General features: G+C 44.0%; 1 protein-coding gene across 7 annotated transcripts in view; it reads left to right on the top strand.

Annotated features, from left to right (window-relative positions):
- LOC109637559 (protein bicaudal D homolog 1-like) overlaps positions 1 to 15,795 on the top strand; it is a 39,315-nt gene that overhangs the window by 20,616 nt on the left and 2,904 nt on the right. For 3 of the 7 annotated variants that reach the window (XM_069519363.1, XM_069519365.1, XM_020100005.2), the window contains 10 exons: positions 407 to 619; positions 824 to 976; positions 2,007 to 2,311; positions 2,576 to 2,750; positions 5,539 to 6,042; positions 6,131 to 6,309; positions 7,251 to 7,641; positions 8,032 to 8,226; positions 9,379 to 9,530; positions 9,877 to 13,280. In XM_069519363.1, coding sequence (XP_069375464.1) covers positions 407 to 619; positions 824 to 976; positions 2,007 to 2,311; positions 2,576 to 2,750; positions 5,539 to 6,042; positions 6,131 to 6,309; positions 7,251 to 7,641; positions 8,032 to 8,226; positions 9,379 to 9,530; positions 9,877 to 10,906 — 3,297 coding nt within the window. In that variant the 3' untranslated portion in view covers positions 10,907 to 13,280. Of the gene's footprint in view, positions 1 to 382; positions 620 to 823; positions 977 to 2,006; positions 2,312 to 2,575; positions 2,751 to 5,538; positions 6,043 to 6,130; positions 6,310 to 7,250; positions 7,642 to 8,031; positions 8,227 to 9,378; positions 9,531 to 9,876; positions 13,281 to 14,539; positions 14,636 to 15,795 lie in introns of those variants that run through there. The other 4 variants (XM_069519367.1, XM_069519366.1, XM_069519368.1 and 1 more) reach the window with 3 other exon arrangements.

Raw genomic sequence — 15,795 nt, 5'->3', positions numbered from 1 at the left:
GACGATAACTCACAACTGAGACCCAGAGGAAATCAACAACTAGAGGGAGCACATCAGGACGACATGGAGAGATATACAGATCTTCCCACTAAATATATAATCTTAAATCAAATCTGAATAATAAATGAATGGATTTGTTACATCACAATGTTTTTTTAAGATGCTAATTCTCTGCTAACTCTCAGAGCTTTGATATCTTATGATGGACACATGATTAAATTTTTAACAACTTGTAAGATAAAGGATTCATCAGTTGGACGAAACAATAAATTATCATAATATAATTAACAAAGAACTTATCATTATGCTTTGACCTGACAGAACTGTAGAGACAGTTTCTTATCGTGGCTTTTTTAATCAATCGCCTGATCATGTATGTCAGAGAACCTCTCCCGCCTCGTTCCAGGCATTTGGCCACGCCTACTCCACCCAGCGTAAGGTGGCCGAGGATGGGGAGACCAACGAGGAGACGCTGCTGCAGGAGTCCGCCACCAAGGAGGCCTACTACGTGGGCCGCATCCTGGAGCTGCAGTCAGAGCTGAAAAACAGCCGGGCCGCTGCCTCCAACGCTCAGGCTGACAACGAGCATCTGAGCGTCCTGCTGCAGGAGCTCAGGGAGGTACTGTACAGCAGCAAATACATGATGTCATCAGAGTGTGTTCTTTCATGGAAACAGGAAGTGGCTGAAAGGTATTCAGTTTTAGCTGACTGCACGGTTTCCTATGGAAGAACACTATCTTTCTATGAGATTCACTTGGTGTTGAATCCAGTAGTTTCCCTGCGTTGGCCATGTGCAGCTTCAGCTCTTGTCCTGTCTCAGCAGGGTAATGAAATGTTGGAGCTGCAGCGCAGTCGAATGAGGGAGGAGATCAGGGAGTACAAGCTTCGAGATGCACGGCTGCTGCAGGACTACACGGAGCTGGAGGAGGAGAACATCTCCCTGCAGAAGCTGGTGTCAACACTCAAACAGAACCAGGTACGGATGATTCAGACACATGGACAGATACAGTGAAAAGACTCTGTGCTACACAATCATCAATTAGTCAAGTGACAGGAAATGAACCATTAACTAATGTAGATTGAAGTATTCAGACCTCCTCATACACACTTAGTTATATTTTAGATCTTCGCTGATCAGTCTTACACTCAAAAACCTGCGATGAAAACGTAGTTTGAAAAATAATGTTCTGAAACCACTCTATATTGATTAATATGAATCATTTTGACTGCAGTTGAATGGAGACATTCATAGATAACTAGATCTTCTAGTTAGATCGTCCGAACTGTAACCTCAGAAGTGAATTTTGACTGGAAAATAAAAAAAATGTTAGAAAATAAGCATTTTTTGCAGGACTACATTGATCTTTGCATGTATGGAAGCTAGCATTTATTTCTTCTTATACCCAATATTAATGTTTTTCCTATTTCCCTTATATTTGTCAAACATCTGAGCTGAAAGTCACTTTGTGAGTTTCAATTAAGTTTGATCAAACAAAACACTAAATTCCACATGTTCAAAAGGCAAGGCTACAGCACATAGCCGGGCAAGCAGGGTACACTGCTCTGTGTGTGTGTGTGTGTGTGTGTGTGTGTGTGTGTGTGTGTGTGTGTGTGTGTGAGTACAAAATACAAAAACCAAAGCTGGTAAGAATTACTTAAGAGGATATCTACAGATGATTAGCTTTTGGAGCTGATAGGTCTGTGGCCCAAACACATTTGGAAAATATCTTTGTTTCCATTAATTCAATTCCATTCAATTATATTTGTTGAGCGCCAAATCATAATATACATTATCTTAATGCACTTTCCATTAATGTGGGTGAAAATGTGCCCAAGCCTTATTGAGTTATTTCATACACACAGATGAAAACAACACCCTGCTTGGACAGAGTAATAACAATATCGCTTTTGTATTGTTGATGATAGTGAAAAGTGGGGGATTTATGTAAATCCTGTGAGTGGAGAACTGTGGATCACACTGATCTGTGCGATCCTCTGTGGTTCAGGTGGAGTATGAAGGCCTGAAGCATGAGATCAAGGTGTTGGAGGAGGAGACGGAACTCCTCAACAGCCAGCTGCAGGACGCGTTGCGTTTGAAGGACATCTCCGATACGCAGCTGGAGGAGTCTCTGGAGTCTCTGAAGAGTGAGCGCGAGCAGAAGAACCACCTGCGCAGGGAGCTGGTGCACCACCTCAGCATGTGTGACGTGGCCTTCACCGGCAGCACGCACCTGATGTTCACCTCGGCCCCGCCCAGTGGCACCGCCACCCCGACAACTCTGCAGTCCCCAAACGCAGAGGAGCCAACAAGGTGGATGCAGCCCACATGCATATGGAGCATAAATGTATTGTTTATGAGTTATGAATGGCAGCAATGTTTTTACAAAAATGCATTTTCACATATTGTTAGATTTAGGCCCCACAAAACATGTTTTTGGTGTTTTGAATGTAATATATCAAGGCTTAAGGGAATTATCTTTGTGAAAGTGATGGTTGTAAAAGGCTTAGAATTTGTCGTCTTGGTGTGTGGGAAACAAAGTGCACTTTAAAGACACGCTCTGATCTGATGTGACAGATGTAACGGCCACCTTCAGGGCGGGACGGCAGCGGGGACAGCGGCGGCGTTGGCGGCCAGGCCCAACGGAGAGTGCCGAGGGCCGGGTCGCAAAGCCGAGGGGGTGACGACGTCGGACCTCTACAGTGAGATGAACCTGACAGAGATCCAGAAGCTCAAGCAGCACATAATGACCGTGAGTCGGTTTTCTGATCAGTCCTGCAAAATGGAAGTTTGGATTACAGAGTGAAACAAAAAAAAAACCATACCGATACTGATGGCGGTGACAAGAACAACAGATATTTCCGGAGTTTTGTTTTTTTATTTTTAGCCTCTGCTGGGTTCATATTCCAGCAGCTGTCTACTCCTAAAAAAAAAACAAAGCTTTTGAATAATTTATTGTAAAACCATGCTGACACACAGTATCCCCACTGCGTAAAGCACCCTACCTCTCATCCTCCCCCCTCGTCTCTCATTCCTTTTTGTTTTCTCTCCCAACACCTTTCTCTCACACCATCACAAAATCTCAGGGTTTTTTCTCAAACATTTAACATTTAGTTTTCGAAATTTGTTTATCAAATCATGCTCACGTCACCACAGAGCTGTGTGTGATGTACACATCTATGCATTTGTGTGTGTGTGCTGTCTGCGGCCTCTCCATGGGGCTGGGCTGCAGAAGAGCTTATTTATATCTCTGTGACACACTACACTATCGACCACTCTCCGGTGGATGGGTTTTCACTGCAGCTTCTCCTGATGTCCTGGCTGCTCTGTTTCTGTTAGTGAATCCCAATTTTTGTGCAATGGTTTTGTTTCTTCACACCCTGGAGGACTTGGACCGCTTACTGAAACAGTCTGCAACTATTCCTGAAGATTCTTTTGTGTTATGATGGTGCAGTTTGCATTAAAACATTCTCGTCCAGGTCTGGATGGGAAGGTGCTCATTTTCTGATGATGGTCGTGTGCTCTCTGTGTTGAATGAGCGAATGAATGGTTCTACGCCAGTGATGGCAAACATCCCAGTGTTTGTGCGTCCCATTCATTCCATTCATTGTTGTACCAGTGCGACAAATATGACCCAAGAAGGGCAGACATGAGAAAGTGATCCATGTGTTTGAAGTAGTGTAATGTAGCACTGTGACTCAGGATATATCACGGTGATGCTTTATTTTGCATTTCTGTGATGAGCTGCCCTGTGCCATGTGACCGAGCATGCAATTATATGAACGCAGTGTGTTTCTCGGTTGCTAGGTGAGTTTTCAATCTGGAACATCGATGACAATGATTGATTCACGGCTCATTTTAAGAATATAAGAGAAACCTTGACCTGAACGCAGTTAAAGTTAATAGTTATAACTAATAGCTAACTATGTAACAGCATCTCTGCAGCCACACATGTTGATCAATTCCGTTGGGTTCAAGTGATCAAGTCATTGAAAACAAAGTCTATGTGTTACGTGGCGCTCTGACTGCGTAGTCCCACTCACTGAACAGCGGATATTACCCATGATCCCCTGATCCCGGAAAACATTTTCTCTATATATTAACTATCCACGATAAAAGCTGGTTTTTAATAATTTCTAATTCGTTTTAACTGATCTACAGTTCAGCATCACTCTTGAACTTGCTGGACCCGATTCTGACAATTGAGGCTGCGGCGATCAGTCACTTCCAGAGATTGCACGCAGTCATCCAAGTTATTTTGAGCAGCAACAGGTTTAAGTTGCTATCTTATCTTTTTGAGTTGCATAAAAGTTGCAAACAGCTTTAAAGTAAATGAAAAAAGTCCTACAGAAATGTGCCAGTCTGCTGTTTTCTGTTTAGAACATTATAACTGTGATTGGTCTCCACATCCAGAAACGGGTTCCACTATTTTCTCCTGCATCATCATTGTTTCCAGGTTCATGCAGTGCACATGTACATTTTGCCTCTTGCTGCAAAAACTGCATACTGTTAAGTCCTTATTTCGCCAGAACATTTTCCATATAAAATATTAACCAACCATATTCTTTTTGCATATTATCAAACCTGTCCATGTATTCCTCAGCCAGCAGCCTCTCCCTCCAGCTTTTCTCGTTTCAGTCTCTCGGCATGAGATTGAGGGACATCGTATGGGGACATCACACCATTTAATGAAAGACAGTGTCATTAACATCTCTTTGTGCAGGTGAAGGGGCTGGGAGAGCCCCTTCACCTGCACCACAGAGGATCAATCAGCTAACAGATCTCACCTGTGCTGACCCATACCCCCACCGTCAGATTCAGGTCCGCCCCCTCCATCCGGCCCGAGACGAACCAGTCCAACCATTGGGTGCTCAGCAACATCTTTTTATTTAATGCAAACAAAACACTTAACTTATAGGGTCCAGCACTTTCTGCTGGACCTTTAGCTCCACCCAGTCTCTTCCCCAGTGTGTGTTCCCAGAGGCTGCTCTGCTGCTGCCTTTTCAAGCCTGAGGATCAATCAGCTAACAGCTCTCACCTGTGCTGACTGATCCTCTGTGGTGCAGGTGCTCTCCCAGCCCCTTCACCTCCACACTCTTTAACTGGTGTTTCAACCTTACTTCATACTCTGCTGTACAGCCGATCAGTCTGCAGTATCGTTTTTGTAATAATGTAATAATCTTGAAAAAAAGTTTTTTCTCTAACTGGCAATATAAGAATATGAGAACACCCGATTTGTTCCAGTGGTTGAGGAAGACCTGCTGAGTCATGCAGCAGGTTAGGTTAGTTCCAGTTAATCTATGAAGATTTTCTATATGAATTTACATTTATCTGAATTTTTGAATATTGCCTTTCAAAATATGAATCTACAATGTGTGACGTGAAACTGCGGAATATGATTTGTGCACTTTTTGGGCTGTTCATTGAGGGATGCCAATTTAACATGAATTCTAAATTTTATCTGAAGAATATATGAAACATATGACATCATAAAAATTACACGTATGTTGTGTTTGTCCCTTCGTGTCCCCCCCCCTCAGGTTGAACGTGATAAGGTAGCGCTGATGACGAGTCTGGAGGAGTCCCAGACTCAGCTACAACACACCCAGGGGGCCCTGACCGAGCAATATGAGAAGACCCTCCGTCTTAGCCAGAAGGTTACTTCCCTCCGCCGTCTGCATCGAAGGGCCCACCTCAACCAGGAAGCCCAGAGCAGTGTCACCTCTCAGCTGAATCCTGAGGAACTCAGCATAGATGACGAAGAGGCTGAAGATGAAGGGGACACAGAGGACTATAAGAGTGAGACACTGAACAAAAGTCAGTTATTTTCATACCAAACGCCGGGACTGGAGATCCTGCAGTGCAAGTATCGTGTTGCTGTGACTGAGGTGGTGGAGCTAAAGGCGGAGTTGAAAGGCCTCAGAGAGAGACTGGCTCAGTGTGCGGAGGGAGGAGGGGAGAGGCCGAACAGAAACAGCCAGCACCACAAGCTGGAGCGGCAGGTCGCGTCTTTGGAGAGGAGCTGCCGGGAGGGACGTGAGAAGGTACTCCTGACAGACAGATAGGGACTGCGTCTGAATGAGATGTAGATACTAGAGATGCATGATTTCTTCTTCCCTCCTCCTTTCTCAGATTTCTAGTCTGGAGTCGGAGTTGCAGGCAGCTCAGTCAGGAGCCAGTGAGAGCCGGGGGGCATTGAACGCGGCTCAGGATGAGCTGGTGACGCTGAGTGAGGAGCTTGCACAGCTCTACCATCACGTCTGTCTGTGCAACAACGAGACGCCCAACCGTGTCATGCTGGACTACTACAGGTCTGACTGCTGTTCTACTGGGATACACATTCACTAAACCCTTATTGACATGGTTCACTGATCAAATCTGAATTTCGTCTAAACAATACATTTACACCCATTCCTGGTCATAACTGAGAAAATTGACTTACTCCACATTTTTTTTCTCTAACAGTGACTGTATTTACATTGTTATTAGGGAATTAAAATGTATGTGGTTCCCTGACCTTGCTGAAGAGTGCCAGAAGAAACCCCCACCCACCATCTATTGAGTCAGTTTGAAAGTTTTTTGCCAAAAACGCTAAAAAGCTCAATTTAGAACCTCCTGGAGGTTTATCCTGCTCCTGCATTCACCAGCAAGTTCTCAATACTTTCTTTCTCCATCCCTTAGCATCAGTCTTAAACAAATGAAGACCCTGCGGAGAGATAATTCCACTTGGTATTCACAGTCCGGCGCTACGTCAAATTGCCTTTTTGAGTTTCTGCAGTCTGTCTGGTAACTCCTACCCAATCACTGATGAGATATTCCACGAGCGTCCAAAGTCTCTTTCCAACAGACGATCCTTATTTGGTCTCAAGCTGATAGCCCATGTGGATTCTGTGCGTGCATTTGCTGGTGTCTCATGATGTTGGACTTAATTAATTCATTTTTATGCAGTGCTGGGCCTACAGTCTGTCAGTGATTTACCTTGAAACTTTACCAGACTCAGAGGGCAACTTTAAAGGAGTTACTGAGAAGTTTGTAGAAAAAAGTTGTTATCATTCAAGGCCTCTGGAAATGTCTTTGCCGGCTATAACTAGCAGGGTAAGAGCAGTTGAGATTATTTCACCATAACGGGGTAGAATTGGTAGAAAAAGTCCTTCAACAGGAAGAGACAATCTCAAAGTCAGAGGAAGTGCATATCTGCTGCAGACACCATCAACACGTTAGTTGATTTTTCTCATTCTGTTTGTTCTTGTAGACAAGGCAGAGGGCTGAGGGGCGTCACTGCCAGTCTCAAAGCCATGTCCTCGGACAACAGCAAAGTTCTCCTCACACCGCGCCTCGCAAGGCGGCTGGCCGCTATTGCCTCGGCAACCTCAACTCCCGGGGAGTCGCGGAGCCCCTCGGAGTCTCCATCCAAAGAGCCCCTGTGTAGAGAAGGTGGAGGGGAGGAGAAGGAGGGAGACAGAGAGGGTCCCCAGGTCCCATCTGAGCAGAACCCACGAGCCTGCACACCTCCTACCCGCTCACCCAGTATCAGTGCCTCTTCGTCGTCATCGTCATCATCATCGCCTGCCCTGGAGCCAGCCAGTGAGCTGCGCAAGGAGCCAATGAACATCTACAACCTCAACGCCATCATCAGAGACCAGGTAGAACACAAGGCTGACGTTGGTGTCGCTGGAACTCGCTTTGTCCTTCCTTTCCTCTCTATAACTTTTGTGTCCACTATTTTGCTCCAGGTTCAGAATCACCTTCAGCTTTCACAATTGCGACATCCTTCTTTTTTAATTTTCTTTCTCCATCCCTCCAGCTTATTCCTTTCATTTCCCTACTTGTTTTTCAACCTTTCCTCTCTCTTTGCTCTCCCTTGACACCCCTTTTTAAATTTTTTTCAGCATGATTTTTCAGTCCTTACTTCCTTACTTTTCCTCTCTCCCTGCCCTCATCTATTCACCCACAGAACGGAACCACCTTACATCCTCTTATCTCTTCTCCTTTTCTTACCTCGTCTCCCATCCTCACCTCCTCTTCTCCCCTAGGTGAAGCACCTCCAGGGTGCAGTTGACCAGTCTCTGCAGCTGTCCAGACAGAGGGCTGCAGCCAGGGAACTGGCCCCCCTGCTGGACAAAGACAAGGAGAGCTGCATGGAGGAGATCCTGAAGCTCAAGTCTTTGCTGAGCACCAAGAGAGAGCAGATAGCCACCCTCAGACTGGTGCTGAAGGCTAACAAGCAGGTGAGGGAACAGACGTTAGAGGTTTCATATTGCAAGCTATGGACAAATTATGTTAGCAAATACTAACTGAAGTTGTAAAAACACATAGTTGGCTTTTGTTTGATTGGTTGTGACTAATGTCAGTGATTAATTTGTTGACATTTTGATGGATAATGGCTTTACACCAAAAAACTGTCAGTTGGCTTTGGATTTTAAACAGTTTATAGTCCAACTTTTTATTGGGCTACACTTTCCTAAGACACATTACCCAATAAGGTTGAGTGAAGGACTCACTGGGCTGTGCCAAACCTTTCCCCCATTGCAATTACTTTATATTTCCTGTTTTATATGGTTTCTCCCCTTGGGCATGTGTGTATCAGTGATTCAAAGTCGAGACTAGTGCTAAATGTATCCACTGAGAAAATGTCAACCATGACATTTTCATTGATGTGGATTTAACCTACATTCTCAAAATTGGGTCCTGTGATGTAGTTTCAGTTGAAGAGCTGTAAGTGTTGCCTCTCGTGCAACAATTAAGCAACTGCAGCTTAAAAAACAGGCCACGTATTAATATATTTACATACAAATACTATAAATTATAATGTTTATGTTTTCATTATCTGCACAGAGCTTTACTTTCATCCCCGACAGCTGTTGCTGGGCAGTTGACAGAGGCGGGTCTAACTTTGTAGGCCACAACATGATGATCAATCCAATAAGGACAATTAATGGGTGGGCTAGGCTCACATGGTACTTTATAGCAGGGCAAATTAGTCTACAGCACTAACATTATTTGTGAGGCTGCAAGGAAACAGTGTTGGGGGGAAAATAGTGATCATAAATGTCCAAAAATTCACTTGCTTGTTAGATATTCAAAACCAGCAACTAGAGTTTTTAGTTTTGCCCAAAAAACATCAACCTGCAGCCCATGTTTTTTCCAAGCGACTTAAAAAAATTAAAAGCCCAAAGTCACATATTATAAGCAGACCTGGCAACTCTGGTTCCAAAGTAACAACTGCTGTGTTGCACACATTATTTCAAGAAATGGTTTTTCATTGCAACATATTTGAAGAGTGAATCCAAACATGTAAAGTGATGATGGAAAACAATGACAGAAAAACACACCATAAAACAATTTCTTGATATGTGAATGTGTGATGTGTTTTCATCCAGACTGCAGAAGTGGCTCTTGCCAACCTTAAGGGTAAGTATGAGGCCGAGAAGTCCATGGTGACCGACACCATGATGAAGCTGAGGAACGAGTTGAAGGCGCTGAAGGAGGATGCTGCAACTTTCTCTTCTCTGCGAGCCATGTTCGCTACCAGGTCAGAGACCAGCTATAAGAAATAACGTTTACCCCCTTCTGCTTCCCCCATTCTTTCTTAGATTAGCGACAGATGTCCCCAAGTGTTAAAAGGTCAATTAATTTTGCAGCAATAATGTTGTAATATCAAAGCATCTGTGGTAAGTTGGTTATATTGTCCCCCAAACTAACAGTCCACAAACTTTCTTAAAGAGTTTGACAGTATGGAGATAAGCTTATTGACTCTCATGTCAAGAGTTAGATAAGAGGTTCTCAGGTCTGTTTCTTGGCTGGACACGGTGACTCCCTTGATTCAATCTCTCCTTCATTTTGTTTCCCTCTTTCAACCCCCTGATTCCTCTCATCAGGTGTGACGAGTATGTCATTCAACTGGATGAGATGCAGAGACAGCTGGCTGCCGCCGAGGATGAGAAGAAGACTCTGAACTCCCTCCTCCGGATGGCCATCCAGCAAAAACTGGCTCTCACCCAGCGCCTGGAGGATTTAGCTTTCGATCAAGAGCAGACCCACCGCACCCGTGTGGGAAGGCTGACCCGTGGGAGGACCAGCACCCCCAAAGTAAGTCCCCCATCCTCGACTTCGGCCTCCAACCTAGCCCAAGGCTATACTTCAGCTTTTGCCCCTGGCAGCCTCCTCGCTTCTGGCCTTACTAGTTCTTCGTCAATTGTTCCTGATGATTCCACTTTGTCTCTTTGCCAGTCCATAATCAGTGCAGCACTGGCTTCACCTCTTACCTCCCCTACCTCACACATACCTCCTCGCAGTCCATCATCAGCAGTGATCACCTCACTGGCTGGCCTTGTAGCACCAGAGAGCCCCCCATCTCTGGAGGCCCCTTCTGCTACCTCGGCACGGACCCCACCCTCAACCCCTCTGAGGATGGCTTCCTCCCAGTGGACCCTGGGGGTGCGGACATTGGTGGTCGACTCCCAAAGTTTCAATGTCAACATCTCTCCTGCTCTTCCACGTAGCTTAGGCTCTACAGTCTCCAGGCACCACACCTCAGACACATATACCTCTCCCCCTTCTACCACCACCACCAACACCACCACCAGGCCCACTCCGCCAGGATCTGCCCCCTCTTCTCCATATCGTTCCCCTCTTCTTGGGCTAAGGCGCTCCACTTGGAGCCCCACTCCCCGAACTCGACCCCTCTCTAGCCTAACTCGCTCTTCTGTGCACTACTCTCCTTCCTTGTCATCCCCTTACTCCCCTTCTTCCTCCCATGTCTACTCCCCTTCCTATTACAGCTCCTCCCCTGCTTACATGCCCACTAGCTCCTATCTCACCTCTAGCACCTCCACCTCCCACAGCCACTCCAGCCACTACACACCCCTGTACCCCAGATACAACAGTTCTTACCGACCCCGGCGTTGACCCCCCTACTTTGAGTCCTTTATACTATATGCCTTCTTCAGCCTTTATTGACACCGAAAACTCCCATCATTCCTCTCTTTTCTTCACCTGAGAGGTTGGGGGCTCACAGAGAGGAGGACAGAGTGGTTTCCTGTTTCCCAGTCCCTTTTTTCCTGTGCCTAAGCCTTGGCCAATGGGTTCTGAATGTTCTGTGACTTTGCTCAGGGATTTGAAATAAGGAGCACAAGCGCCTTCCTTTTATTCTGAGACTGCTGATTGGTCCACAGGAGGGCGTCAAAAGAGACTTTTTAATTGGAGTTTTTAGTGTTCAGGTTCTTCAGGTTGAGACCACACATGCATGATGAGACACAGAGACATTCAGACATTGAATGGACATTTGGAGGACACTTTCATAGCTTCCAATGAGGGCCATGACACCACACTGTCCTTGAAATTCAATGTATACTGTATTGTACTTGGATGCTTAGAGGTTCAGTATGACTAAAACTAGGTAGGTTGCACAAAGTGTTTATACTTCCTCTGAAAGGTCACAGGTGGTGCGAGAAGTGAATGGTACAAATGGAGAGAACAACACACACTCCTGAAAGTCTTTACACTATGGCATTCATGGTATTATACTCTTTAGTTGTGTGGAAAATAAAAAGATAGCCAACAGCTTTTATACCCGCACACAATGGGCCAATGAATGTGATCCATTGGATGTGGTTGTTGGTTTATTATTTTGTAATGTTAGAGAAAAAACAGTTTCCCAAAGTCCAGTATTGGAAGGGTGTGGCGGGCAGGTGCGAGTCATTGTTCGGCCTCCTGACATAGCGCAATTACTCCTTCGGGATTTAAATTGAATGATCCCACACAGACTCATGCACAGCCCCCTGTATGATGAAAGAGCTGTGGGAGAGGAGTGATGAACCAGTCACTGGTATTCACCGGGTACTTTGCCAAAGTGAGCACTGCTTTTCAACGGGAATCCTTCAGTGCATCTCAATGACTGTTCTTCATTTCCTGTCAATGGTTGTCGCCACCATCGGCTTAACCTCTAGCAGTTTTTGTCCATCTCTAGCACCACCCAGTGGTTTGTGCTTATATAGCCATGTACTCAGCTATGCATGCTCACGTTTGGATGCTCTTATACTGCAGACTTCCTCCCCCTTCCATAATAAAAATGTACCTGATGGAGGTGCAGGCTGTATAAAGAGGAAGGATGTTGGAGAGCACTCAAACATGGCATATGACCAGTGTAGGATCAGCTGAATCCCATTGTGCAAGGAAAGATATGACTAGGAGTTAGCTCTGGGGTGTGTCGCAGTAGTCTACACCTCAAGTACATTGACTAATGATCAAATTACAATAAAACATGTTTCACATACAGCTGGGTGGCACAGGAAGAAGGAGGTTAATTTTAATTGGTCAAAATTGAAAATATGAAATATTAGTACGTTTAAAAATGGTGCCTAGCATATTTATTTACTCAAACTAATAAAGTAAGTAGATTCTAAGTTAAACAGATGATTAAAACAAATTGTCGTTGAGGTGATCACAGACTATTCTGACACACCATCGTGGCTGACTTCTGTTACACCATTACACTAAAAATGTAGCACCCTCTTGTGCCTCTGAGGCCATCTGCAGAGGTTTGTCTGGTACTGCACCAAACTCAGGGAATGTAAAACACTTCATCCGACCCAGAATGACTCACAAATCAAACCAGAGCATCTACAAGCATCATGACATAACTTTTGCAGGGGGGGCAGACCTCCCAGGTTAGACTGCACCTAAGGTTTAGAGTTAGGTTTATAAGAAATATGCTTGTTTTACATCTTACCCAGCGTCACATGAGAAGACTGGTATCAGTTTCATCTGGGTGTCCAGTTACAGATAACTCTCGGATCTGGAATCACTTTTTGTGTTGTGTTATATTTTTTGCAGTAGATTGTTAATTCAATAAAATGTCATATCACAACATACACTATCTAAAGGCATTTTACATAGCAAGGTCGAGACTTTACAGTATTTTAGAGAAAACATCAGTTCCCACAACAAGCAAGGACTTTGGAAAGTGTTGAGAAAAAAATTTGGGGAGGAAAACTCTTAGCAGAACCAGTCAATGTGGGCGACCATTTGCCTCGACTGGTTGGGGTGAGTGGAGAAAAAGAGAAGAGGGGGGAGGTCGGTGGAAAAGAGGGGAGGAGGAGAGAGAGACCAGGAAAGGTTTTCTAATAATAATAATAATTATCAGCTCTGGAGTGAGAGAAAGAGAGAGGGAGATAGCACAAACAATGGGAGAGATGTTAATGAAGACGGTTACATATAAAGTCTTTTTGTTAAAATTAAAATCAACAAGCAGCAGCTCTATAAAAACCAATAATACATTACATTACATCTTACTTCTGTACCAGATTTAACTGATATTGTTCTTCTCATCTGACCTGAGTTGACAGCAAAGTTGCAACCACTGCAGCATACATGATACCGTATTCCCTGTGTCTGTGTGTGCCTTACAGTATATAAGTATATACAGTACCTTCACAGTGTAGCCCAGCTTAATATCAGATACCTGCTCTGGCTGTTTGTCTTTAACCTGGACACAAAACCTTTCTATGTGCTTCCTTTACTTTTCATTTCACCTCCACCTCGGTTGATAAATACACGTCTTTTCTGTCTCATGTTCGGTCAGGGTGTTGCTGTCCCCTTCTATTTTTCTCCAATGTATGCTTTCTTTTTTGCACCTTTACAACATAGGAACCACTGGTCTTCTTTGTTTCCTTATCTGTTCATTCTGTCTAACTCTTTTGTCTGTTGACTATTTTGCACCTTTAGGCCTATGACACATGTTTTTAATATGCAACATGGGGCAACACTTATTTCACAGGCACCTTTGTTTTGGAGATTTATGATTGCCTGCTTTGGAAAGTCTATGCCATGATGGGCTTCATTTGTTTTCTACCTAAAACCACTGATGCTCTGTGTCTGCAATCTGATTTGAAGGTGCAAATGGCAGGAGCTGTCATTTGCACATTTGCTGTATGCTACTGTTTGAACAATGATTTCTTTATCGTACCTTTTGAACGTATGAGCATAAAATGTTTCAGATGCACTCAGTGTCAGACTGAATGTTCATTCAGAGCACATCCCTCCATCTACTGATATCCGTATACAGTCAGCAGAGCAGATGCAACCTCTGCAGTCTGACAGTCGTGTATCAATTAGATTACATGCTGTACTTCCTCTAATAAAAAACAGGAGTCAATTCAAATCCAACAAACAAAAAGCCAGAGGAGAGATAAACTCCTGACATCTGTCAAATAATGTTCAGACCAGTTATTTTAATTTCACTATGTCATCCTATAATCCCATCTGGCTTTGGTTGCAGATACTCGACCTGCATTTTTTTTATTAAAAGCCTATTGAAGGTTTAGTTTGTAGGATTTAATGACATCTAGTGGTAAAGCTTTGTATTAACTATATAATCAAGATAATTCCTGCCCTCACCCTCGGAGAACTTACCATGAAAGGTCCTCTTTTGTTCTTTCTTGTTTGACAAATACATGTCTTTACTGTCTGTTATCATTGTCAGCAGAAATATCATTCACATACAGACTAATATTAACTGTGTTATGTTGTCATTCATTCAAGAAATACATCCAAGATAGTAGAGGCAATGATCTAAAGCAGACCGGAAACGAAGGAACACAAGGATCTGGTGCTGGTGGAACCTTTGTGTCAGCTGAGGTAAAAGAAGGAAGCCAGTGTGATCTCCTCTCTGTGATCCCCCCCCCCACTCTGTCCAAACAGACACACACGCACACACGCACACATAACGTGTCCCTGCTAACTAGTCATCTGAATTTAAACCAGCGAGACACAATTGGACGTCTGTCAAATGTTGACGGGCTCTCATGTCCCGTCCAGAGAAAAAGGTTTCATGCTGACACGCTTGGCTGCAGTTTGATTGGTGCATTATTAGTCACCATGTCTGACTAAACCTTTTCCATTGGTTACATTAATGTACAGTAAAGAGAGAGAGAAACGTCAGTGTAGAAGGTGTTTGATATTGAGGTACCATCCCTACAAAACTCTTCTGTACTTTGCTTATTGGATGTTTTTGAATATGCTGTCAAATGAAATTTGAGTTTTTCCACACTGACAGCAAAAGCACCAGAAGAGGTTGAGTGAGAAATCAAATCAAGCAGCAGCAAGTGAAGCTCTGACAAAAATGTATAGCAATTGCTTTCACTTAGATTGTGACAGCGGAAGTCAAATATCTTGTCGGGATTTAATTTTTTTTAAATGCAGCTAAATGCAGAGATCACGCTATGTATTCATTGCAGACTGAACTGTGTCAGCAGTTGACTGGCTGTGACATCAGGAGGGAATGTGTGGACAACAGGGACCACTGTTTGATAATGAATAAGAATAATGAGGAACCAGCAGTTATGCTGACATAGTTTGTAAGAAGGAAACCATCAATCTGAGATGAGTCAGTGGAACAATAGCTGTAGCTCTGATATCAGGACTTTCTTTACTGTGTGTCATCATTACTGCTGCATTGAATCTCAGCATAATTGGCAGGAAGGAGGAATTGTCACATCCCTGAAAATGTAGCTGATGAAGGGAGTAACAAATTGAGTCATTTGAAAACCAACAACAGGAGAGGGCACTTGAAACAAAAAAGCAGAGTTCAAATAATCAATATGAAGAAAAACACTAGGAAACTATGAAAGGCTGGAACGCACAGCTGGTGTGAAACAAGACGAACTGACAAAGGGAAGCACAGTGATTAAATACACAAGGGAGGCAGGGATGATTGAACACAGGTGAAACTCATGAGGAACAAATCCAGATGATCACAAGGGCAGGAGAGGCCAGGAAATAAAGCTAAGGAATACAAA

This window comes from Paralichthys olivaceus, chromosome 23 (assembly GCF_024713975.1).
Source record: "Paralichthys olivaceus isolate ysfri-2021 chromosome 23, ASM2471397v2, whole genome shotgun sequence".
Taxonomy (NCBI): Eukaryota; Metazoa; Chordata; class Actinopteri; order Pleuronectiformes; family Paralichthyidae; genus Paralichthys; species Paralichthys olivaceus.
This window is presented reverse-complemented; position numbering and strand designations above follow the sequence as displayed.